Source organism: Pelecanus crispus, chromosome 1 (assembly GCF_030463565.1).
Source record: "Pelecanus crispus isolate bPelCri1 chromosome 1, bPelCri1.pri, whole genome shotgun sequence".
Taxonomy (NCBI): Eukaryota; Metazoa; Chordata; class Aves; order Pelecaniformes; family Pelecanidae; genus Pelecanus; species Pelecanus crispus.
In genome coordinates this window covers 218,974,848-218,999,796 of record NC_134643.1, presented here as the reverse complement: position 1 = coordinate 218,999,796, position 24,949 = coordinate 218,974,848, and the positions used below count along the sequence as shown (strand labels likewise).

Sequence of the window (24,949 nt, the reverse complement as noted above, 5' to 3'; positions counted from 1 at the left end):
TTTGATGGCTTTTTTGTCATAAGAAAAATGTGAAGTGAAATGAAGGGGTCTGGAAATCAAAGGTAGATGATTCTTGTTCTCTGACAAGACCTGTGGAAGTTTTCACTTCCCTGACTGATACAAATGCACATGGTACATGTCAGCATTTTTCAGCCACTTCAATACGAAGTCCAGTAACACAACAGGAGGTGGCAAATGCTGGGCTCAAAGCAACCAAGGACTGCTTACGCACTTTGTTCTGTCAGCAGGTGATCTTGGTCTGCCTGTTTCCATAACTGGTGGTAATAAGCTGCTGTCAACAAGTAATAACAAGTTGTAGTTATGTATTAGTTGAAAATAAGTGTATGGGTGATGCTCTAGATTATTGCTTATTGCTAGCAAATTTTGTGTTTTCTGTAACTCAAATGCATGCTTTTTTCCTCTAGTGTTTTTTATTTCCTATGGACTAATCTCATGCCATAGGAGTTCTGGCAGGATTGCCTGTGTGTATTCACAAAACAATACTGCTTAATATTTTGCATCATTGAAATACACGTATTTTCTTTGTATGTGTCCCTGTCTCTGCATGGATATCTGTTTTGTGTGTTTTCTTATTTCAATGATACTTTAAAACCAAATTGTGCTCTGTCTTTATAGTTGTGTTTTGATAGTGATATCTTTCTAATAAAAGAATAAGAGTTAAATACACTAGACTGGAAGTAGAGACTTTGAAAACAGTTGATTTAACTTATTTAAATGCCTGTTTTCCTCCAACCAGGGTTTTATGTGGGATGTGGCTGAAGAACTTAATGCCATGTTAGTATTTGCTGAACATAGATATTACGGAGAATCTTTGCCCTTTGGGAATGAGTCTTTCAGTGTAAGTGGTGTCTTTTGTCTTCCTTAAATGTGTTCTATACAAGCATAATTCTGCCTATTGTAATTCTTGCCAGTGCAATGACTGTTAGCCTGAGTAAGATTTAGATGTACTAGAAGCACACAGCTGTCCTATTTTTGTAACTATCAATTCTAAGATAAAAAAATATAATCTGAGATATTCTTTGCAGGTGTCCCTTGAAGTGCTAGAAAATTTCATTTGTTATCAGGCACAGATTTAGAACTCGACAGCTGCTGTGGGGAATAGAAAGACTGCTGCTGGAAATTACTCCTGTGCTGTATGTAACCTGCTTTCTTTTTCTCAGGATTCCAAGCATCTGAATTACCTGACATCAGAACAAGCTCTGGCAGACTTCGCAGTACTGGTTGAGTACTTAAAGACTACCATTGCAGGAGCCCGTTACAGTCCTGTCATAGCTATAGGAGGATCTTATGGAGGAATGCTTGCAGCCTGGTTTAGGATGAAGTACCCCCATGTGGTAGCTGGGTGAGTGTACTTGTGCTGCTCGAACACAGAGCAGGCATTTGTTACTTCTGTGCTATAAATATTACAGCACTGGGAGAAAGTACCATAATTCAAACTGGCTTGAATTTTTCACTATTGTGAGGAGGAATTAAGTTGTCTTGAGTTTGGGAAGAGGCACTGTTTGCCTGCTAGAGACAACTGTAGGTCAGCAGATACTGGATGGTGTATGTTTTCAGAGCTATCTGTTAGTTTTGTAAAAACAATTATTATCAACATTGACTTTGCACCTAATTTTTTTTAGGGCCACCAGACTTCCTGGTGACTTGAGGCAGGTCTTTAATCTCTTCAGTGCCTTAGTTCTTCTCTGGGAAACAAGATTAGTAAATAGAATGATAGAATAGTTTGGGTTAGAAGAGATCTTTTAAAGGTCATCTACTCCAACCCCCCTGCCATGAGCAGGGACATCTTCAACAAGATCAGGTTGCTCAGAGCCCTGACCAACCTGGCCTGGAATGTTTCCAGGGACGGGGCATCTACCACCTCTCTGGGCAACTTGTTCCAGTGCTTCACCACCCTCATCATAAAAATTTCTTCCTTATGTCCAATCTAAATCTACCCTCTTTTAGTTTAAAACAGTTACCCCTTGTCCTATCGCACCAGGCCCTACTAAAGTCTGTCCCCATCTTTCTTATAAGCCCCCCTTAGGTATTGATAGGCTGCAATAAGGTGTACCCGGAGCCTTCTCTTCCCCAGGCTGAACAACCCCAACTCCCTCAGCCTGTCCTTGTAGGAGAGGTGCTCCAGCCCACAGATCATTTTTTGTGGCCCTCTTCTGGACCTGCTCCAGCAGGTCCATGTCCTTCTTGTGCTGAGGGCTCCAGAGCTGGATGCAGTACTGCAGGTGAGGTCTCACCAGAGCAGAGCAGAGTAGAGGGGCAGAATCACCTCCCTCAGCCTGCTGGCCATGCTTCTTTTGATGCAGCCCAGGATTCGGTTGGCTTTCTGGGCTGCAAGCGCATATTGTTGGCTCATGTCCAGCTTTTCATCCACCAGTGCCCCAAGTCCTTCTCTGCAGGGCTGCTCTCAATCCCTTCATACCCCAGCCTGTATTGATACTGGGGGTTCACATGGGCCCACTTCTTGTGCTTGTCTAGGTCCCTCTGGATGGCATCTTGTCCCTCAGGCATGTCAACTGCACCTGCTAGAGAGCAGATTTTTGTGGGCAGGGGCTGTCTTCAGTTGAGTTTGCAAAACACCTAGTGAGAAAGACCTAGTTGCTAGATGAGAACAAAAAATAATGACGTAAGCAAGTCTGAATTTCTACTTTTTGTATTTACTGATATCTTTGTACTAGAGTCCAAGACTTATAACCTTCAACAGCCTTTGCGTGCAGACCTATGAAATAGTTTTGCAACGTTGTGGTTAGTTTGCCTAGGGCTCAGTGTCCAAGATAAATTATAAACACTACTTAAATAGTGGCTGTGGGGAGTGTATTGACCAGAGGATGGAAGTTCACTTTGCAGGGGTACAGGATGCATATGTTTTTCCAAACAATCTTTTTATGTCCCTTTGCAGAGCTCTGGCAGCCTCTGCCCCAATCTGGCAGTTTGGCGATTTGGTTCCATGTGGCACTTATTTCAGCATAGTGACTAACGATTTCAAAAAGAGTGGGACAGGCTGCTCAGAAAGCATCCGGAATTCCTGGAATGCCATTAACCACCTTTCCTCAACAGGTGAGACCTCACCAGTACTTTTTCAAAGGGTCGTAATGTTCAGGATTGTGTTATGACTTCATAAGATCAGCAAGTTTGTTATGGCTTTCACCTGTATATGTATTGATTGTTTTGAAACTAAGCTTAGTACTGAAAACTGCCAATGAGTCTAGCATTTTTTTTTTTAAATGTCTGTTTTGTTGGATCACAAGCTTTGTTCATGCCTGGTGTGATTCAGAAACCAGGTCCAAATATACCTAAGGTCAGACAGGAGCTGACTCCAGATCAGAACCTCAAGGCTTGTATTCCTTTCTGACAAAGTAGAATCATAGAATCATAGAATCATAGAATCATAGAATCATCTAGGTTGGAAAAGACCTTTAAGATCATCAAGTCCAACCATTAACCTAACATTACCAAGTCCATCACTAAACCAATTAAGGGGAGAGGAGAAATTTCATGTTTCCTGGCTTGGTGGCTGGAACATTTATAAAAAAAGTAAAAACTAGGAATCATTAAGGTTGGAAAGGACCTCTAAGATCATCATTCCAATCATCAACCCAACACCACCACGCCCACTAAACCATGTCCCAGAGTGCCACATCTACCCACTTGAATGCCTCCAGGGATGGTGACTCCACCACTCTCTGGGCAGCCTCTTCCAATGCTTGACTACCCTTTCCGTGAAGAAATTTTTCCTAATACCTAATCTAAATCTCCCCTGGCGCAGCTAGAGCCCATTTCCTCTCGTCCTATTGCTAGCTACTTGGGAGAAGAGACCAACACCCACCTCACTACACCCTCCTTTCAGGTAGCTGTAGAGAATGATAAGGTCTCCCCTCAGCCTCCTCTTTTCCGGACTAAACAACCCCAGTTCATTCAGCCGCTCCTCATAAGGCCTGTGCTCCAGACCCTTCACCAGCCTTGTTGCCCTTCTCTGGACACGCTCCAGCACCTCAATGTCTTTCTTGTAGTGAGGGGCCCAAAACTGGACACAGTATTCCAGGTGCGGCCTCACCAGTGCCGAGTACAGGGGCACAATCACCTCCCTGCTCCTGCCAGCCACACTATTCCCGATACAAGCCAGGATGCTGTTGGCCTTCTTGGCCACCTGGGCACACTGCTGGCTCATGTTCAGCCGGCTGTCGACCAACACCCCCAGGTCCTTTTCGGCCAGGCAGCTTTCCAGCCACTCTTCCCCAAGCCTGTAGCGTTGCATGGGGTTGTTGTGACCCAAGTGCAGGACCCAACACTTGGCCTTGTTGAACCTCATACAGTTGGCCTTGGCCCATCGATCCAGCCTGTCCAGGTCCCTCTGCAGGGCCATCCTACCCTCCAGCAGATCAACACTCCCACCCAGTTTGGTATCATCTGCAAACTTACTGAGGGCGCACTCAATTCCCTTCTCCAGATCGTTCATAAAGATATTAAACAAGACTGGCCTCAAAATGGAGCAGTGGGGAACACTGCTTGTGATTGGCTGCCAACTGGACTTAACTCCATTTACCACAACTCTCTGGGCTCGGCCACCTAACCAGTTCTTTACCCAGCTCTTCGCTGGGCTGCCAGCTTCCCAAGGAGAATACTATGGGAGACGGTGTCAAAGGCTTCCAGGTAGATGATGTCCACAGCCTTTCCTTCATCCACCAGGCGGGTCACCAGGTCATAGAAGGAGATCAGGTTGGTCAAGCAGGACCTGCCTTTCATGAACCCATGCTGGCTGGGCCCAATCCCCCCATTGACCTGCACATGCCTGTTGAGTGCGCTCAATATGAACCGCTCCATAATCTTTCCTGGCACCAAGGTCAGGCTGACAGGCCTGTAGTTCCCCGGGTCCTCCTTCTGGCCCTTCTTGTAGATGGGTGTCACATTGGCAAGCCAGAAGAAAGACTAGATGTGGCCCGTATGGGGATTGAACCCGCGACCTTGGTGTTATTAGCACCATGCTCTAACTGACTGCGCTAACTGGCCATGCTAGTAGTAGGCCAGATAGTTGTTACTCTCAAAAAAAAAAGTAGTTTAAATGCCAAGAGGCAATCAGGTATAGAAAATCACTGCAATCCTTATGGATTCAGTGCTAGGGACTCAGTTGAACTGAATCTTAAGGATCTTTTCCAACCTAAATGATTCTATGATTCTACAACTGTCTGAAAGAAGGTTGTAACAAGGTTGGTGTCAGTCTCTTTTCCTGGGTAACAAGTGAAAGGACAAGAGGAAATGGCCTCAAGTTGTGCTACGGGAGGTTTAGATTGGATATTAGGAAAAATTTCTTCACTGAAAGGGTTGTCAAGCATTGGAACAGGCTGCCCAGGGAAATGGTTGAGTCCCCATCCCTGGAGGTATTTAAGACGTGTAGATGTGGTGCTTAGAGACATGGTTCAGTGGTGGACTTGGCAGTGTTAGGTTAATGGTTGGACTGGATGATCTTAAAGGTCTTTTCCAACCTAAATGATTCTGTATGAGATGAGCTCATTGTACAGCATAGGAATTCAATTTTAAAAAAAAAATCTTGCTACTGGTTCAGTGTCCTAAAAAGAAAGCCTGGTATGATGAGTTAGCTAATTAAAATCACTGAAGCTGAATTGGATGAGTTCTAGACCAGATAAAATAATGAAAGGAAATGGTGGGAGAGTCCTAAGAGATCTATCTATTATAGTCCATGCACTGTGAGCTAGCTGGCTTGAAGTTTTCCTTTCATTGGAAGAAGAGTACCCTGATATTACTTCCTAGCAAAAAAAAAAAAAGCCAAATGTCTTGTAAATTTGTCTTTGATTTTTTAGATAACATTATCTTAGCTGTGATATAGCCATATGCTGAAGTATGCACATTGTATTTCCCTTCACTTGGAGGTTCTGACTAAAATTTGGTCTGCTATGCTTGTATGTATGTGGAATAATTTCACCAGATTAGTTATGCTAAGTGAAATATTTTTTAGCAGCAGCACAACTGACCTATGTGTTAATGGTACAATACATTAAACATTATTTTTGTCTTTTTATTAAAGATGCAGGTTTACAGTGGCTTTCCAGCACATTTCGTTTGTGTAGCCCATTAAAAAATCTTCAGGATGCTGCTATGTTGAAAAACTGGCTGAGTGAAACATGGATAAACTTGGCTATGGTGAACTATCCCTACAAAGCTGACTTCTTACAGCCTCTGCCAGCTTGGCCTATACAGGTAATGGAGAACCAATGTCTTGTAGAATTGACCATCTGGTTTAACTAATTCTCTCCTCTCCCAGTCTGCACCTTTTCCTTTATTTTTGGCTTTGTAGAACCAACATGGCTGAAAAAAGAGAACGAGGGCAGTATCTTCTTGTGCATCAACTGGTTTGTTGGCTAACTGCCCCTTGTAGGGTTAATAGGTTGCAGCAAGAGCCCAGAAGAAAATTGCCAGAGATGACTGAAACTCAGCTGTCCTGCAGAGTTGTGCTTGAGGAGCAGAAATGTTGCACAAAAAGCACATGCAATTAGAGTTTCTGATGCCAGGCTTAGCTGGCAGAGCTTGCAATTAAAGAGAGTTTTGAGCCTATCTCCTTTTTTATGTGGGAGAACTAGTGAGAGGAAATGTGGATCCCCATAATTCTATTCCTTGCAGGGTCAATTCTCAAAGCAGGACCACATTTCACACTTGCAAACCTTCACTTGTGCAGTTCTGTTTATCTGCAGTGCTTTCTCCAAGATTTCTGTTTTCTTGGAGTGTTTTTGGTCTTTTAAGACCCTGGCTGAATTTCCCTGTATGGCTTTGGGTTACTGTGTATGGCAGGTAAGGTAAATAAAATATTAGTATTTTTGGCTATTAAACAGTAGTTAAATAAAAAATTTTTCTCTGTGTAGAGCTGCCTGATGGAGGAGGTGAGGGATATCATCTGTCCTATGTGGCTGTCTGCAAAGGACAGTATGAACATCTTGAAAATTATTTCTGCTTTATCAATCTGACATAGCCTAAGAAATGTGCTCATCTTCACCACTGTCCATGCTGTCTCTGTTTGACTGAGGTATAAACCTAAAATAGAAAAGGCTGTGGCTTGTCTGGACAATGCTGATGTATGAAATCTGAGTTATTTAAGCTGTTCAGATACTTTTGCTGAAATAGAAGCTCTAATCTGACTCTGGGGGTGAGAAAGGGGGGAAAAAAATGTGTTTGAGTAGCTGGATATATATGTATGTTCCTTAATCTGTTCTCTGTTGTGGGCTGCCAGTACTCGGTCAGAAATGTTGATCTCTGTCTCTACTGTGTGATCTGAGCTTCAGATACGGGGCTGTCTGCAGCCCTCTGTTCTGCAGTGTGTATTTGCATGAATTAGTGAGCTTTCCAAACCTCTCATTGCTGAGTTAAGAATGGATGGCTGAGCTAGCCAAACCATAAAACCTTCTTGGAATGGCAAAATGTGGAAGCTGCGCTCTGACATTGTCTGTAGGGAACAAGAGAGGGATCCATTTCCTAGCTTCCACAATGAAAATGAGGGAAAAGATTATACAGGGGAGGGAAGGATAGTAAGTTTACTTCTTGGAAGATGCACAGTTTGCATTGGCCATGTGAGTTGTCCCTGTGTGCCTGTACTTGAACAGCGCTGGAATTGCAGTGCATCCTTTGCTCCCTGCAGAGAGTAACTTTGGATTCTTCTGATGGGCTGGGAGCTCAGATTTACAGCTTTCACCCTTCACTGTTCTTGTATTAGTCCCAACTCCATGGGAGCAGGGGTAAGCAGAAAGCCTTGCCAAAGAGAATATTGTCACTATTTTAAAAAAAAAAAAGTTCCAAGATGAAAAAGCTTTCTGGGGCAGTAGCTTTTGTGTTTTGTTTTTGCCACTACTTGTGCTCTCAGTTAAGATTTTGAATTAAACTCTACCTGAGATGGCACTGTGAAAAATTAAGAGCATTGTTCTACCACCTCATATTTTCTGAACACACAGTAGTAAGAATGTTGCAATGCTGCTATATAAAAGGACTTAAAAATATTAGAGCTTTCCTTACATGGATATTTCCATTTGTACTACAGCGAACTGCAGGGAACCCCAATCTATATCTGGAGCTTCTTTGTTATATATTTGCACGTGTTATCTTTCACTACAGAGGCGCTAAATACACTTTATCTATTTTAAAGAATGGGAAATGGATTGAAAAGCTTGGTGAATGAAATATTAAGGTTGCACTGTTTTTAAAGTTTTAATCAGGAAATTTAAAGTTTCGGGTTCCTCATAGTAGCATGTACTAAGCAAAGGAATACTCCTTTTCATGATAATGCTCAGGGTATATCATTGCATACAAAGATGCTTTCTGGAAGTGGTCGGACAGTACTTCAAAAAGAAATTGATATCCTATCAGGTATCATGTGTTAATCTTTATTTCTTGCAGATTTAGGACCCCCCCCCCCCCTTCTCTCTTTGTTGCAGGAAGTCTGCAAGTTCTTGAAGGATCCCAGTCTCTCCGACAAATTGTTGCTGCAGAATGTTTTTCAGGCAGTAAATTTATACTACAATTATTCAGGAGAAGCCTCATGCTTAGACATGTCTGAGACTGCAACAAAGAATCTGGGCCAGTTGGGTTGGTACTATCAGGTATGTGCTCTACCCATTCTAAATTGCAGGTTGGTGAGGTTTTTTGGGCTAGAGCTGATGAGAATTGTCAAGCCATTTAACTGTCAATATATTGCACCAGATGTAATTGATGTACTGATGACAAATGTAAGCATGAGGCAAGTATGATTGTAGTGGGGAGGACAAGGCAGAAAAGAGAAGCAGCTTTCCCAGGAGGTTTAGGTTGTGTCTTCATTATCTAGATAATTGTTGAATTTCAGCTCTTCATATAGGCTGGAAAATGATGTACAGCAGCAGCATCCTGGTCTTCTAATCGCCCCCCCCCCAATCCCATCCATCCATCCCAATTTGTGCATGCAAATATGTCAGGATATGTTGATACTGATTTCTTTCAACTAAAGCTGTTTATCCTGTAGCTCACTGAGACCCAGCCTTTCCTGTCAAGTAGGTAACAAAAATAGACCCCTGTGGTAAGGGGTTCAGGGCATTCTGCTCTCCCCATCCCATTTACTAAGCACACGTAACAGTTATATACAGTTTCTCTTCTCAGGAGCAGGGCAGCTGCTTCCAGAAATAAGGTGTTAAGAATCAGTGTTCAGGTTGTGACCATCTGCTCTTGGCTACTGTCTGCTATGTATTTGTTCTGGACAGCCCCAGGAGATGTGCAGGCTTTATAAGTTCTCCTCTGAGAAAGGGGGGAAACTCTGTATGAGTAACAAAGAATATGGCAGCTGGGCTCATCAAAACAACACATCTACTCTGCAGCTTGTTCCCTGCCTGCTTCTAAAGGCATGTGGGAAAGGGGGCAAGTAGGGACAGACTGCAAGTTAAATAAATTGTCATGGTGGGGTCTATATTGCTTCCAGGATATAATTAGTTTTTCTTTTTTAGCTAGTATCACTAAGGTGTCAGAGAATAGTTAGTGTGAAAGATTAGATTTTTGCTTGGTATCTGTGTTCTACAAGAAGGGCCGGAAGGAGGATCTGGGTAACTACAGGCCTGTCAGCCTGACCTCGGTGCCAGGGAAGGTCATGGAGTGGTTCATCACACAGCACGTACAGGACAACCAGGTGATCAGGCCCAGTCAGCATGGGCTTATGAAAGGCAGGTCCTGCTTGACCAACCTGATCTCCTTCTATGACAAGGTGACCTGCTTAGTGGATGAGGGAAAGGCTGTGGATGATGTCTACCTAGGCTTTAGTAAAGCCTTTGACACCATTGTTGACAGCATTCTCCTGGAGAAACTGGTGGCTCATGGCTTGGATGGGCACACTCCTAGCTGGCTAAAAAAACTGGCTGGATGGCCGGGCTCAAAGAGTTGGGGTGAATGGAGTTAAATCCAGTTGGCGGCCACTCACAAGTGGGGCTCCCCAGGGCTCAGTATTGGGGCCAGTTCTGTTTAATATCTTTATCAATGATCTGGATGAGGGGATCGAGTGCACCCTCAGTAAGTTTGCAGATGACACCAAACTGGGTGGGAGTGTTGATGTGCTGGAGGGTAGGATGGCCCTGCAGAGGGACCTGGACAGGCTGGATCGATGGGCCAAGGCCAACTGTGTGAGGTTCAACAAGGCCAAGTGTCGGGTCCTGCACTTGGGTCACAACAACCCCATGCAACGCTACAGGCTTGGGGAAGAGTGGCTGGAAAGCTGCCTGGCCGCAAAGGACCTGGGGGTGTTGGTAGACAGTTGGCTGAACATGAGCCAGCAGTGTGCCCAGGTGGCCAAGAAGGCCAACAGCATCCTGGCTTGTATCAGGAATAGTGTGGCCAGCAGGAGCAGGGAGGTGATTGTGCCCCTGTACTCGGCACTGGTGAGGCCGCACCTGGAATACTGTGTCCAGTTTTGGGCCCCTCACTACAAGAAAGACATTGAGGTGCTGGAGCGTGTCCAGAGAAGGGCAACAAAGCTGGTGAAGGGTCTGGAGCACAGGCCTTATGAGGATCGGCTGAAGGAACTGGGGTTGTTTAGCGTGGAGAAGAGGAGGCTGAGGGGAGACCTTATCGCTCTCTACAACTACCTGAAAGGAGGTTGTAGTGAGGTGGGTGTTGGTCTCTTCTCCCAAGTAGCTAGCGATAGGATGAGAGGAAATGGGCTCAAGCTGCCCCAGGGGAGGTTTAGGTTGGATATTAGGAGAAATTTCTTCACAGAAAGGGTTGTCAAGCATTGGAACAGGCTGCCCAGGGAAGTGGTTGAGTCTCCATCCCTGGAGGTATTTAAAAGATGTGTAGATGTGGTGCTTAGGGACATAGTGGACTTGGCAGTGTTAGGTTAATGGTTGGACTGGATGATCTTAAAGGTCTTTTCCAACCTAAACAGTTCTATGGTAGTTTGACAGTAACTACTGATCAAATTGTTTGAGCTTTTTTATTTAAATACTGCACTAACCGCTATAGGACAGTCTCCTGGGACTATATCTTGTTGCCCTGCTCTTTCTTTCAGGCTTGCACTGAGATGGTGATGCCCATGTGCACAGATGGTGTCAATGACATGTTCGAGCCTCAGAAATGGGACTTTGATGCACTTTCAGAAGAGTGTTACAGGCTGTGGGGAGTGAGGCCTCGCCCTTCTTGGATTCTTTCTATGTATGGAGGGAAAAACATCAGTTCACACAGCAACATCGTCTTCAGGTGGGCCTTGTTTCAGCTTCTAGAGTGAAGTCTTCCACCAGTTTGTGTTGTCAGTGTAGAGAGCCTGCTTGAAGTAGCAAAATGATCTGTCTCCAATGCTCCAGCTGAATCAAATGATGGGCATGCTTTGCCCATCTTTTGCATGCTCTTGAGAGTAAAATGGTCAATCTGCAGTGGCCAAAGAAGTCAACTGTTTTGTCACTGCCTGTGCGACTCTAAAAGAAGAATCTGGGTTGGGATTCTGCCAAATGTAATTTTCTTCCCATGTGGATTCCTTCTTATCTTGTGGCCAAAGTCCAGGTTTCCCATGCTGGTAAATCCATCTAGCTTTTATGAAGCCAAAGCACTGTCTCTTCCACATAAAAGGCAAGTCTAAACAAGCTCTAGCTATAACACAGGATCTCGGTCACTAAAATTGTTGCTCTGGGTGATAGCCTTGCTGAGGGACTGGCGTGATGTTCCTTTTTCCCTTTGATACAGAAAAGAGAGGGAAGTTACTCGGGGAGCTTTCCCATCACTGCCAATTGCCCTTTTCTAGTGCTAGTTAGACAAGTTTCAACAAACTTGTGTAAGATCCAAATAAAAAGAGATGTTTTCATTCTATCAAGGCATACTAGTAATACCACAGCAGTTTGTCTGAAACATCTTTGTACGTGGACAAAAAGTGAAAAAATGTTTCAGTCTAGTACAAAAACTAGTGCATGCTGCTTGCTCTCTACTCAGTCTTCAGTTTCCATATTTTTAAGGTTAAACTCTGCCTCCTTTAAAGGGAGGTTCATGTAGCTGTACTTCTGCTGTGAGGTGATAGAAAAGTTTGAATAGCTAAGGGCTGGCTGTTCATTAGGTTGTTAAGTGGTAGGGAGGCATTTAATGAACCCATTGAAGCCTGTGCTTCAGGAGTTCTGACTTGCTGTACTGATTGCCCACTGCGGGCAGCTCCTGGATATATGTTCTGCTCTGCTCTGGTTAAAATTGTGCAAGGCCTTTTAAAAAAAACAAACAAAAAACCCCTGTCACTTCTTTAAACAAAACTCGGAATTAGTCTGTTGGACTTGGTAAATAGGTGTATATTTTAAAAGTAGAAAGTCCTCACTCGAATTGGGGAGTATTCTCTAGATTTCAGCTGTTCGGAGTGGTCTGTTTGGCTCCAAAGGCCTGTTGCTTTCCTCTTGCTTGTCTCTTGCTGTTTCTGTCACAGTAGGGTATCTGCTCTAGAGTGAGAAACTCCACCCTTTTTTGGAAAACTTTATTAAAAAAAAATTTGTTGATTTAACTTAATTTCTGCAGAGAGTTGCTTATTTCCAAGGCTTCACAGCTCTGTACAGTAGAAATCTGCTTTGTAAAGCAATAGACGAGCAAACAAGTCTAAGTGTTTAAGAATTTATGCCAGCTGAAGGAGCTTGAAATGAGAAAAGCTTGAAAGCAACCACATGAATGAAGAAGTAGTGCTGTACACAAAGCTTTGGATATCAAGCTGGGTTGTTTCTTTTCAAACAAATACATTGTCAACACTGTACATTTTATATAAGAGCCTTTTATCCTCGAACGCTACAGAGTGCTTTACAAAAAATATCCCTATGTTTACCAGGGGATGTGGCTCCCTGTGGCGTAAAAAGCACTGTGTTTCAAGTGTCAGGAAACTTACACAACAGTTTAGCGCAGGAAGGGAAGAATACTTCATCTAAAGAGAACCACTGGAGGGTGGATTTATCCAGCCACAGTGGGATTTGGCCAGGATGCTCGAACTGGTGTTGCTGCTTCTTCCTCTGCGAGCAGTGCATCACGCTGAAGATTCATGCTGTGTTGTATGTATGGTATGGTGTCGATGCAGGAATCTCCACTGCCACTCTGGTACCTTCTTGGAGGTATGTAATTAGCGTGTGGGAGCTTACTTAGACTGTAGGCAGATATTACTTGCCTGTCCTGGGCAACACATCTTTACTAAAACACTAGTTTGAGGAAATCAGGGTTTTCAGAACCCTGTTTGCCCTTTTCTCTTCCAGCAGTTTCCACTCCTGATACTTTTACTGGAACATGCTCTGTACTTGCTGTGGAAGTGCTGCAGAGTGGTGGAAACAGCATCTTAACACTGTTCATGCGTGTAGTGGCAGAGAGCTTGTAGCAGTTTGTAGTGTCTCATCAGCAGCACACTGTGGTAGTCAAAATCAGCCCAGGTTATATTAGACAGTATGGAATTCAGCATGCGCAGTCTAAAAATTGGTATTTTTCAATCTGTATGGATCACACCTGGGTTGTATGCTTCTATGTTAGGGCACCCACCCATCCATCCACTTCTGTACTGGCAGGGGAGCGGCAGAAGGGGAAGGCTCTGTTTTGAGAGATACTGGAGGTGTGTGCAGAAGGGGGGATTGTTAGCATAAAAGAAGGGAATGGAGAAAAAGACGAGAAGGCAGAAAAATGCCTGGCTGAAGAGAAAAGGTGAGAGAAAAAGTTAAGAAAAGGAAACTTCGCAGTTGTGGAGAGTGGACGTGCCAAAAAGGATGCACAGGCAGTGCTGCTAAGATTGTGTAAAACCTCGCCTTGTTTTGGGCAGGGCTGGAGGGCTGAGTAGGCTCTGAAGAGATGACAGGAAAGGGAGCCGTTTGCTGTGGGATAGGCAGGATCCTATTTATGCTGTCAAGGAAATACAATTAATTGAAAACAGGACTAGCTTGCTGATATGTTGCATTGTTTGTTTTTTTTTTCTGAAGCCCTACTTGCCTGGTCACTGCTAGAAAGGGATGGCTGACCTTTTTTGTTCTTTCTTTTCTTTTACTACTTCTGTTTACACTGGGGAACTCCTGTCCTGTAAGATGAGCAACTGAGTGCTTACATGCATGCTTAGTGTTAACACATAAAGAATCCATTCCAGTTGGCAATGAATTATCTTATTCTGTAAAACTGTTAAGACTTATTATTTTGTGGTGAGCTCTCTACCCTGCCCTCCTCCCAGCAAGTATCACTTCCCAGACTGCATCAGTGCCTCTGGTGCCATCATTTGGCAGGAGCCACAGAGGACACAGCCAGAAGCTCTCAGAGAAGCCGGAGACAGTGCTGTTTTCTTGTGGCATGCTTGGTTTCCACATGACTGGGACCAAAAGATCCAAGTCCACGTACATCTTGGGTCTCTCAGCAACTCATCCCCCTGTTGCCAAGGTGCTCTGCTGATTCAGGCGACCTTTTAAATCCAATGCTTTTTGCTTATTGGGCAGCTCTGTATGCTTTTTGTTTGGCAGATAGAAAATGTTTCTCTTCTCCTGAGTCATATTTAGAATCACTGAAAATAAAGAACTACAGAGATTCAATATACTTTGGTTTTTTTTTTTTTTTCAGAGGAGAGACAAATAAAGTATTAGTTCAGACCCCATGAGGTTTTTGCTCTTAGTTATTTCTACAAAAAACTATTTTTCACTCTTTCTTTCTGTTATTTTCGGGTGCTGCCATTGTGGTATTTTTCTAGCTGCATATCTCTTAATGTCCAAGCATGTTTTAGTTTCTTAGATCCTCCTAAAAATCTACACTGACATGCAATAGCCCATCTCTAATGTTCTGTTTTGTGGGCAGGTCCAGTGTTTTAAGTGAGGAACAGACCCAGATTTGTGTAGTTCCACAAGTATACGGATGTTGATTTCTTTGTGCAGAAAGATGGACCACATGTGGAAAGAACATTGCAGTAAAAGAAAATAAGATATAGTAGGGATTACTGGGTCAAGTCCAAAGCTAGGAATGAGATGCAAAGTCTCACCCCAGTTCAGCCATTGGCTTGCTCCGTGGACCAGGCATTATTTGGAGCCAGATCCACAGTGCAAGGAATCCTTTCATTGATCAGGGGTGAATGAGGAGGGGGAGTAGATTGCATTAAATTGTCCTGTCACAGAGGAAGAGTCATTTTAGGCAGTTTCTTGAGGAATAAAAGCTTTATTTTAATATGGTTGTTATTAGAAATAAAGGACTAATGGAAGGTCCAAGCATTTCTTTGCAAAACCAGGCTGGCACACAGCTGAGACAGCAAAAGGTAAACTTCCTGAAAATTCAGCTCTGAAGAGTTCACTTGGTTATTAGTTTATGGCAGACTGTGAGGATGGAAAGCAAAGTTTTGTGATTTGGGAATTTGGATGTGTGTTGGTACAGGCAAACCCAAACCTTTTATGACAATGACAGGTGGCAGCAGGTCTATCTCCAGGGGCTGTGGCACTGTTATAGGTTGTTATATGTCCAGCTCTGGGGCCCTCAGCACAAGAAGGACATGGACCTGCTGGAGCGGGTCCAGAGGAGGGCCACAAAAATGATCCAAGGGCTGGAGCACCTCTCCTATGAGGCCAGGCTGAGGGAGTTGGGGTTGTTCAGCCTGGAGAAGAGAAGGCTGCGGGGAGACCTTAGTGCGGCCTTCCAGTACTTAAAGGGGGCTTATAGGAGGGATGGGGAGAATCTTTTTAGCAAGGCCTGTTGTGGCAGGACAAGGAGTAATGGATTTAAACTAAAGAATAGATTTAGACTGGATATAAGGAAGAAACTTTTTACAATGAGGGTGGTCAAGCACTGGCACAGGTTGCCCAGAGAGGTGGTAGAGGCCCCATCCCTGGCAACATTCAAGGTCAGGTTGGACGGGGCTCTGAGCAACCTGATCTGGTTAAAGCTGTCCCTGCTCACTGCAGGGGGTTGGGCTAGATGACCTCTAAAGGTCCCTTCCAACCCAAACTGTTCTATGATTCTATGAATTAGCAGATAATTGATGACAGAAGTGTAGCCTTGCTTAAGCAGCCAATAGCTCTGTACCTCTGTCAAGAAGGCTCCTCTCAGCCCAGGGATGGGCAAAGACATTGAGACAGGGTTGAGGTCTGTTTCTGTCTGTACATACAACAAACTAGTTGAAAGTCAATGTGGATATGATGATTTGAGCTGCAGCCTGACTGCTGTGCAGATGTACCCTAACGAGGTATTCTTCCCTTACAGCAATGGTGGCCTGGACCCGTGGTCCGCAGGTGGCGTGACCCAGAACATCACCGATTCCCTTGTGGCAATTGTGATCCCGGATGGAGCCCATCACCTGGACCTACGCAGCCGCAACCCTTTGGACCCCAAATCTGTGCGGCAAGCTCGAGCCTTGGAAATCTGCTACATGAAGCAGTGGATTGAAAAGGCACAGGCACTGAAGTAGTGCTGCAACAACTGTGGCCATTTTACCTGTGTTGGCTTTGTCAGGAGCAGGGCCAGGCCTTATCGCACAGTTGTCTGAACATTTCACTCCTGTTTCCTCACCTGTGTTGCAGTGCTAACCATTGCTTGTGCCCATGGGAGAAGCAGGCAGCAGACAGATGGAGAGCATTGTCAGATAGTAAACTTTAGTCAAAGTGCATGGATTGAGCTGCCTGCTCTGGCTTGCTTTCCTCTTCTGTTCTTCTCAAATGCCATCCTTTACCATAAAGTAAAGAGTTCCTGTTCCAGGCTTGATGCCTTCCTCGCTGTGCTAGGTGATTGTCCTGACTGCTGGTGTATACAGTGGATTAAACAGCAGTGCTGTTGATGATGAAACTCCTGCTGCCTGGGATTCAGTCCTGGGGTTGAATTTCAGACATCCTCAGCTGCTGTAAACTGTCAGGGCAGGGACATGGAGATAGTGGGGGAACAGAAATCACGTCTTACTGTGACGTTTGGTGGAGAGGTAGGGAAGGGATAGGGAAACTGGCTGTGCCATTTGTAAAGAAACTGAACAGCCCTTATCCTTTGAATCAATGCTGGAAAAGAAGTAAATATCTTTCTTTTTTTTTTCCTTAGTTTTCTGGCAGCTTATTAATCAAAACTGCCTGAGGTGGCTTTTCCATTTTGCGCTGTACTGAATGGTCAGGGCTGGGCCCCGGACTCTGCTGATAACTGGCTGAGCATGCACAATCCGCATCAGGGTTTTGTTTCTTCCTTTGCTGTTTGTCCTAATCCTGAAATATCTGCCACTGTGACAATGGTTGCCAAAGAAAACTCGGTATATTTTGTGTATGTGTGTATCCCCCACAAACACTTAGCTTTTTCAAATCAGGAAGCTTTCGAAGCTGTTCTCTTGAAGAGCAAATGTGACACTTGTGTTGGCTAGATCTTATGAAGTGACAAATAATTGGGGCTGTGCCTTGTGTGGGTTCCCTCCTCCCCCCCATTCTGTGTATTGTTCAAATTCTGCCTGATCTGTTTGCTGATGGCTCTTCCATAAAAGCCTTTTTAAAAAAATTGTTTGCGGGACAAACTATTCAAAACAGAGAATGCAGCTATCCTCTTGGATCAGCCTAAAGCCTGATGCTGAGCTCAACAAGCCAGGTGCAGTGGGCTTTCTGTAAGGCTTCCAAAACAGACAAACTGCCCTGATTCATGAGACAGCATATTTGACATTAATAAATGGCTGGGGCAGTCCCCTCGTTTTCCAGCTTTGGCTTCATTCACACTGAAGCCCTTCTTCAGAAAGGATTCTTTGCAGTTTAAAGGACAACTCCGTTTCAGAAAGACTCGGGCAAGGCTTCTTGTCCCCAGACTCTTAAAATTCCAATTCTGTTGAAAAGTTTTCTCAGCTTTGATCATACGCCTGATAGTTGAGTATTTTCCGAAGACACCAGGTGGCCTTTTCTGTTTCCAGTCTCCTCCCATCCTCTGGGAACAAAGCGAACCCAACACTGAAATTTTATCTTTTGAAACACTCCTGTGCATCTTCTTTCCAATAGAGTTCCTGGCATTCCCTCGTCTTGTGTTAAACATGGCATTTATGTTCGGCCTCTGCAATCTGAATGTCTCATGCTCTTGGACAAGGTAATTACGTAAGAGACTATAGGGAACAAGACTAGAGAAGAACCACAGGGGCAAAAAGGAATAGCCTTGTAGAACTTGCCTGAAAGCTGCTGACTGACAACTGTTGGCAATCCCTTTCCCAATAGTTCCAATTTTTCATACTCTCCTGTAAATATACTCCAGTCTCTTGCTTGTGTACTTTATTATGACATGGTGGCCTTGAAGTTTTTGAAACAAATAAAAATTATTGTTTTCTAATCAAGTGAGTTACAGTCAAGTTTTTAGAAATACCATTGTATCTTCTTACATGTTAACTGATGTATGGCAAGGCAAGGAGTGGAATCTGCAAGAGTAAATATAAATTTTGGGGGGTTGTGAATGGTTTGTAACTGCAAGCAAGAGCCTGGACCAGCTGCTCGCACTGATTGCTCAGGGTGCTGCTCCAAGTGCAAATTCTGGGAAAAACACTTCCACCTTGTATGGAGAAGGATGTCAGGATGCTCATGCAATGGGCTGTGAATGGTCCAAATTAACAGCCAGTGTATATAGTAATACATAGTAATCAGCTTGTGTCTCCCCTCTCTCCCCTGCTAGCTAACTTACTGTCTCAGGAAACAGCTTGTCATTTGGAAAACATTTTGTAGTTTTGATTGGAGTAAGTAATCTAAACTTTGATTCCCGCTGCCCTTTGCTTTCGTAAGCAGGAAAAAAATTGTCTTTAAGGTAACTTTAAAAAAAAACCCCAAAACAAACTGCCACTTTGAATTTTGAGAAATTGTATTTAAAAACAAATTGTTCAGTGTTTTGGGGCTTGGGGGTTTTGTTTGTTTTTTAATTTTACTATTCCTTTCAGTTTCTGTCTGTGAGACACTGATTCTAGTGCACTGTGGATCAGGTTCTTACTGCTTGGACCAGCTTATGAATTAGGTGACTGGCTTTCTGTTATTTTTAATTGTTCTTCCTTTTTAGTTTTTTCCGCCCCTCCAGTTGAGTAGTTGAAAATTTAGGTGGTCTTTACCTTAAACATTCAGACTTCATCTTAAAATCTGTGTACATATCTCTGCACGCTACCGAGGGACTGCCTGTGGTGTTTGGCTACCTCATCTAAATGTTACCTCGCCTGCTTGTTTCATGCAGGAAAGAACAGAATGGGCTGTGGGAAATGGCTGATTTCTCTTTCCAGGTATATGATGATGGGCCATAGTTCAACAAAGGCTTATGTATTTCCTTGGTATGTGTCATGAATGATTGGAATTTAAAAATGTATGTTTCCTACTCATTGGGGAAAACGCAGGGGAAAAAGAATGAATTATTTGCCCAAAGCATGAATCTTACTGGTGAAACTGCAGTTTGTAGCAATAAAAAAGCATTAAAATAATGAAATGTGAGTTTCTGGAACTGGATTTTGTTTTGCAAGGACATGCATTTTCATCCCTTGGCAGATTTGGAGTTCTGCAAATAACATTGTCTTGTTTGTGCTTGACTCTGGAGTGGGAGGAAAACTAGTGAAGGTAATCCTGAAGTTATGCACACAGTCACGATGTCAGATGATGAGCCTGCACTTATTTGGTAGTTTCTCATTTCAGAGGTTTAGCTGCCTGGTGAGGAACAGGTGTGTGAACTGGTTGGTCTCTGTAGGTGACCACGTTGGAGGCAATCAAGCTAGCTGTAATGGGGAAAAATCCATTTTGGTTTTGAAAGCTTATTCCAGTCCCAAGCAAACATGCACTTCCTGCATGTCAGTGACGATGAAGGTTGTGCAGACGGATCTGTAACGCTCCCTGACCTGGCAAGCAGAGGTTTTAATTGGGCTGTGTAGCCCAAAGGGTGACTCGGGCAGGGCTAAGGCTGCAGAGTCTTGGGAGGGAGCTAAATAGCTTCTGCAGCTTGGTGGGTTTGTAGGTAATTTTAACTTTGAAGATCATCAAATATTGCATCAGCAAAGGAGGCTATAGAAAGGAAAGCCTCTCCAGGAACCTGGAACATGCTTTCTAAATACATGAAAAGTGTATGCAAAGTGAGAATAAAGTCTGTCTTCCATATTGTCTGCCCACCAAATATGTTGCAGACAGATGTCAGCATGCTTTAAATAAAGGGATTTTTTTTTCCTACCTCTGCTCTTAAAAAGGGTATTTAGCTGTTGTGAATCCATTCTCTAAGGAGTGACCCAAAAACTTGGGTTTGAAAGAACCCAGGAGATCATATACTCCAAGCTCACATTTTTTGCTCTCCCCTGTTGATTCAGGACAACATCATTGTTGTGCTGTAACTGGGGTCTGTGTTTGTGAAACCATGTCTTCAGAGGAAAAAAATGAAAGATTTCTATGGTAGTTTGAGTTAAAAATAGTATGTCTGAAGCTGCTCAGACTGGTGACATTATGAGACTTGCACTTACAGCCTTGACCAGCTTGAAGGGATTACCTGTACTAAAAGACCATCGTGGGGACAGACTTTTCTTGTGTTGGAACAGTAATGTAGGTCCTCACAGAGCTGGGTGAGTAACAGACATCTCATCCTTCCAAAATATGCAGCTGTTCCTTAAAATAGAAATCTTTCTGAAGTTGAAACTGTATGTGATTTTTACTCCCTGGGAACAATTTATAAATGGTCGCTTGGAGGGGTTGTTTTGAATCCCATTACACTCCTGTCCCTGTCATTTGCTGTGACAGTGTCGTTGGTGTTGATGTTTAGTGTATTACAAGGTGTTACCGCCGTAGCCTCTAGGTTTTCTATAATCTAGCCTCTTTGTTTTTAAACCAAAGCCTTGGTCTTAGAAAAATGACTTTACAAATCCAGCTTCTTTAAGACTGTCCAAGTTAAGAAACTAAAATGGTCTGTCCCGTCTGCAGCCCCACGCTGGAGGTCCCTGCGGTCCTGGGGCACAATGCAGAGACAGCAAATGCCCACAACAGCGAAGAGTGAGAACGTACTCCTTTAGCATGGAGCACCCCGTATTTGTGGTCTCCAGGGCAGTAATAAACTATGCCAGCTGTTGCTTATCTTGCACTTGGGTTTTGGGTGCCAGATGTGAACATCTGGCTGCCAACTGGCTGTTGGGGTGTTTTGGGTGTAACGTGGGCATCTCCATACTGGAAAAATGTATTTTCCATAGTCCCCAGTGCTATACCCAAGTGTTTGCTTGGTGGGGAGTGAGGGCTGCTCGGGGCGGGCGGGGGTGGCTGCTGCCCAGCTCTCGGGGGCTTTCCCCTCTGCTGGTGATTTGCAAAATCTTTTAGTTCAATCCCCCAGCTTAGAAAGTAGGGGCAGCGAAACACTGAGACCAGGAATAGCAAATCCCTTCCGTTTGTCTTGTTGTTTTCTAATGTATGCGACCTCTCTGGGTGGTTTAAGCGGTTTAGGTACTTTCTATAAAAGGGATCTTTTAATGACAAAACTAATGTGATTATCTTACCGAGTGTGAGAGGCGTATTCAAGGTTTAAAGAAAATCTGTTAGAATAGCTGAATGTATCTGCTTAATCCTTTCTCTAATGTGGGTGGACAATGCTCTGGGAAGCAATTGGTCTTTCTTTCTTAGAGTAAATGCCTGGTCTCCAGAGGTAGGAACTTGTTTGCAGCTTTTTATACCCTTACGCTTCACCTTCTAGAAAATACAAAGGCGCAGGAGAGAGGCAGAGAGCTTTGAGAGGCCAATTTTTTCCTCAAATAGCTGGGGGTGTAACCAATACGGGGCCAATTCCGGCAGGCGGCTGAGCACCCTCCGCTCCCTTTGACTGCGACCTGAACAGAGGGTCCTCCTTTTGCCCTCCTGCAAAGCCACGTTCCCCGCAATGTGAAATACAGAAATGCTTTCTCTTTTCTGAGCGTGCGGGGAAGCTGCTCATGGTTGCTGGGATGACAGGACCCTGCCTGGTTTTGTGTGTTGGGTGAGCAGCCCTTCCCACGAGGATCCACGGATTCAGGGAATTCTCGAAAGGTCACATTGTCCATATCAACCCTTTGGAAAGGTTTGGACCTGCTGATGAGTTATCACAGGGTGACGCCTGAGCAGGGGTGAACACGGCTGTGCTCGGACGGGCAGGACAGCACCAAGGGGTGATGCTGTGGGGTGCAGCCATAGCTGGATCTCGGCTGCTACCAGCCTGGCGTTGCTCAGCTCCTCTGCTGTTCATAGGTCTGTGCTTGTGAATCTTTCGTTTCCCCATGTCCATCTGGACACACAGAACTTAGAAACACTAGGAAATCCTATTGTCTGCAACAGTTAGCAAGATAGGTAGAACCCCACGCCTTGCCAAGCATTTAACAAAGCAAGCAGTGGCCCTGGGTCTCTTTAGCACATGGATTTGGCTTTATAGCAGAGGCAAAGAGGTTGCATTTTATAATTTGTTATCCAAACATCCTCAAAACAGCACATAAGGAGGGGAAGAATATTGAGCTGCTGCCTTTCCCAGTTTGAGTGAAACTCACTGTCTCCTCTCACCACCCAGTAGAGCAACACAGGGAGAAGAGGTACCTTACCATCAGTGTACCCTCTTCATGGGGACAGGCACTGAGCTACAGCCCTACATGCTCATCTGCCTACCCTGCCTGTGGAGTTGGGGTTGGGTTCTCTGTTGTAGGGAGAGATGGTATTCAAGGACTTGGTGCACAACCGAAAAACCAGTCCCAGATTGTATTAGACTCTGAATTGCCTGAAGGAGGGGAAAGCAATTTGTATAGATGAGGCCTTGGCACCTCCCCAGCAGGCTGCTGTATGATCAGTAATTGTAGGATGACTTAGGTTGAAGGGACCTCAGGAGGTCTCTGGTTCAACCTCCTACTCAGTGACAGGATCAGACCAGGATGCTCAGCGATGCTCGCTTGGGTCCTGAGAACCTCCAAGGACGGAGCCTGTGCAGGCTCTCTGGGCATCGTGCTTGACTGTCCACTGGTGGAAATGTTTCACATCTAGTCTGAACCTCTTGTTTCAGTTCATGTGCGTTGTCTTTTATCCTCCCACCATGCATCATCATGAAAAGCCCTGCTCTGTCTTCTTGATGACACCAATAGGCACTGGGGACTGCTGTTAGGTGCCCCCAAAGCTGTTCCTTTTCCAGGCTGAACAAGTCCAGCTCCCCCATCCTCTCCTCACAGGTCAAGTGCTCCAGCCCCAGCCATCCCAGTGGTCATCCCCTGAGCTTGTTCCACATGATGAATGTCTTCCACTGGGAGGCCCCAAACTGGATGCAGCATTTGATTTGTGGTCAGCAAGCACCACCTAGAGGGGGGTGATCCCTTCCCTGTATCTCCTAGCTCTGCTCCTGTTCATGTGGCCCAGGAGGCTGGTGGTCTCTCTGCTGCCAGGACACACAGCTGGCTCATGCCTAGCTTGATGTCCACCAGGACCTTCTCCGTAGAGCTGCTCCCCAGGCTGTTAGTGCCAAGACTGCACCACTGCAATGAGTCCTTCCTTCCCAAAGGGGCAAGACTTTGTGCTGCTTCTTGTTGAATTTCATGAGGTTCTTGTTGTCTCCTTCCTTGAGCACATCTGTCTGAATAGCCACCCTTCCTTGAGTGTATTAACTCTTCCCTCCAACTTGGTGTCATCTGCAAGGGTAAGGAATGACAAAGGAGAACTTGAAACCTGAGAACAACATGATTTTTTTTTTTTCTTAATCTCTGTGTAGAAGATATGCTAGTCTTGAAAGCACTTGTTCTCTGAAGTATTTGCAGTGCTGAAAGGATGACATCATTCATGACCACCTTCTTGCTGTCTGCATCCCTACATAAATTCTGCCATGGATTCTGTAGCTGAGATCTGACCGGCTGCCAGGACAAGGGAGGAAAGCCCCACGCCACCATGCCCTCAGAGCCCTGACGTACAGCAAGGCTTTTGGACGTGCTTTGCTGCAATGCCTGATGTCATACAAATGAGCTTTAGAAGTGACATTTGGTCACCGCAGCCTCCATGCTGCAATGAAAACAGAATCCAGTCATTTCTGCGAGGGGCTGTGGAACAGCTTTAACAGTTAAGCACTGTCCAAAAAAATGGGAAAGGGGAAGAACAGCTGCCTGGGCTACCTCCTTGTAAGCAGCAAAGGATTTCTTTTGGAGGGTGGTTCATCTGGTCAAATGAGCCTGAGAGAACTATGCATTGGATCACTTATTATATCACAGGTATTTTATCCCCATTTCATAAGTAAGGAATTTGGACCTGAATAAGACCAGAGAGGTCTTGACTGTTTTTCTTCAGGATGAATTATAAAACTTTTTACGTCTTATCACTGCCCAAATCTTGAGTGGTGCTCCAGGGCTGCCCACCACTCCCAGGGAAGTTATCCAGTACCTTGGGCAGATGCTGGGGGGGTTTCAGGAGCAATGGCAGGCACAGTCCGATGGGTCACTGGGCTTCCCTGAGCACCCCGAGCTCTGCTTCCACACCTGCACACGCATCAGTTTGATAGGAAGCAACTCAACACCTTGCTGTGTTTAATGCCTGTTGGTGTTTCTCCAAGCATCCCACAGATCCACTGCCTGCCTTTAGCTTCCTGGCTGAGGCAGGGTCTGGTGGTGTGGAGCCCCATTCCTTTGGTGCAAGGGGAGAACAGTGGATGTTGAAATGTGTATATATATGTGTGAGCATGCATGGGGAAAAAATAGTGTTACTCCTCCAGAAAGGAAGGAATGACCTTCTCCTCCCTGCTTGCAGCCTGCTGATGTGTCCAACCATGCAAACTGGGCTCTTCAGCTGCCCCTTAACATCTCACCATGTGCCAGAGAGGATGGGAGAGGAAGCAAAGGATGTTATTTCCTTGCAAAGACCAGTCCCCCATTCTCAATCACCACGAACAAGGCCACTAAAAAAGGCCGGGCTCTCCCAGGTCACACGGAGGCTCCCACCTTTCCTCCCAACAAATGAAGTCAGCGCTTGCTACGTAAACTAGACTAATAAATGTCGGGGCAGCGGGAGGTGAGTGCAATCAAGTGCGAGAGCCTGAGTTATAGCGGTAACCTGCTGAATTC

At 44.7% G+C, this 24,949-nt stretch overlaps 1 protein-coding gene across 1 annotated transcript in view; it reads left to right on the top strand.

Moving 5' to 3' along the window:
* The window catches only part of PRCP (prolylcarboxypeptidase), a 34,666-nt gene extending 17,911 nt beyond the window's left edge, over positions 1-16,755 (top strand). The window contains exons 3-9 of the mRNA XM_075717683.1: positions 758-859; positions 1,182-1,363; positions 2,918-3,075; positions 6,059-6,231; positions 8,451-8,615; positions 11,036-11,223; positions 16,177-16,755. Of these exons, the coding sequence (XP_075573798.1) occupies positions 758-859; positions 1,182-1,363; positions 2,918-3,075; positions 6,059-6,231; positions 8,451-8,615; positions 11,036-11,223; positions 16,177-16,381 (1,173 nt within the window). The 3' untranslated portion in view covers positions 16,382-16,755. The remainder of the gene's footprint in view (positions 1-757; positions 860-1,181; positions 1,364-2,917; positions 3,076-6,058; positions 6,232-8,450; positions 8,616-11,035; positions 11,224-16,176) is intronic.
* The last annotated feature ends 8,194 nt before the right edge of the window (positions 16,756-24,949 follow it).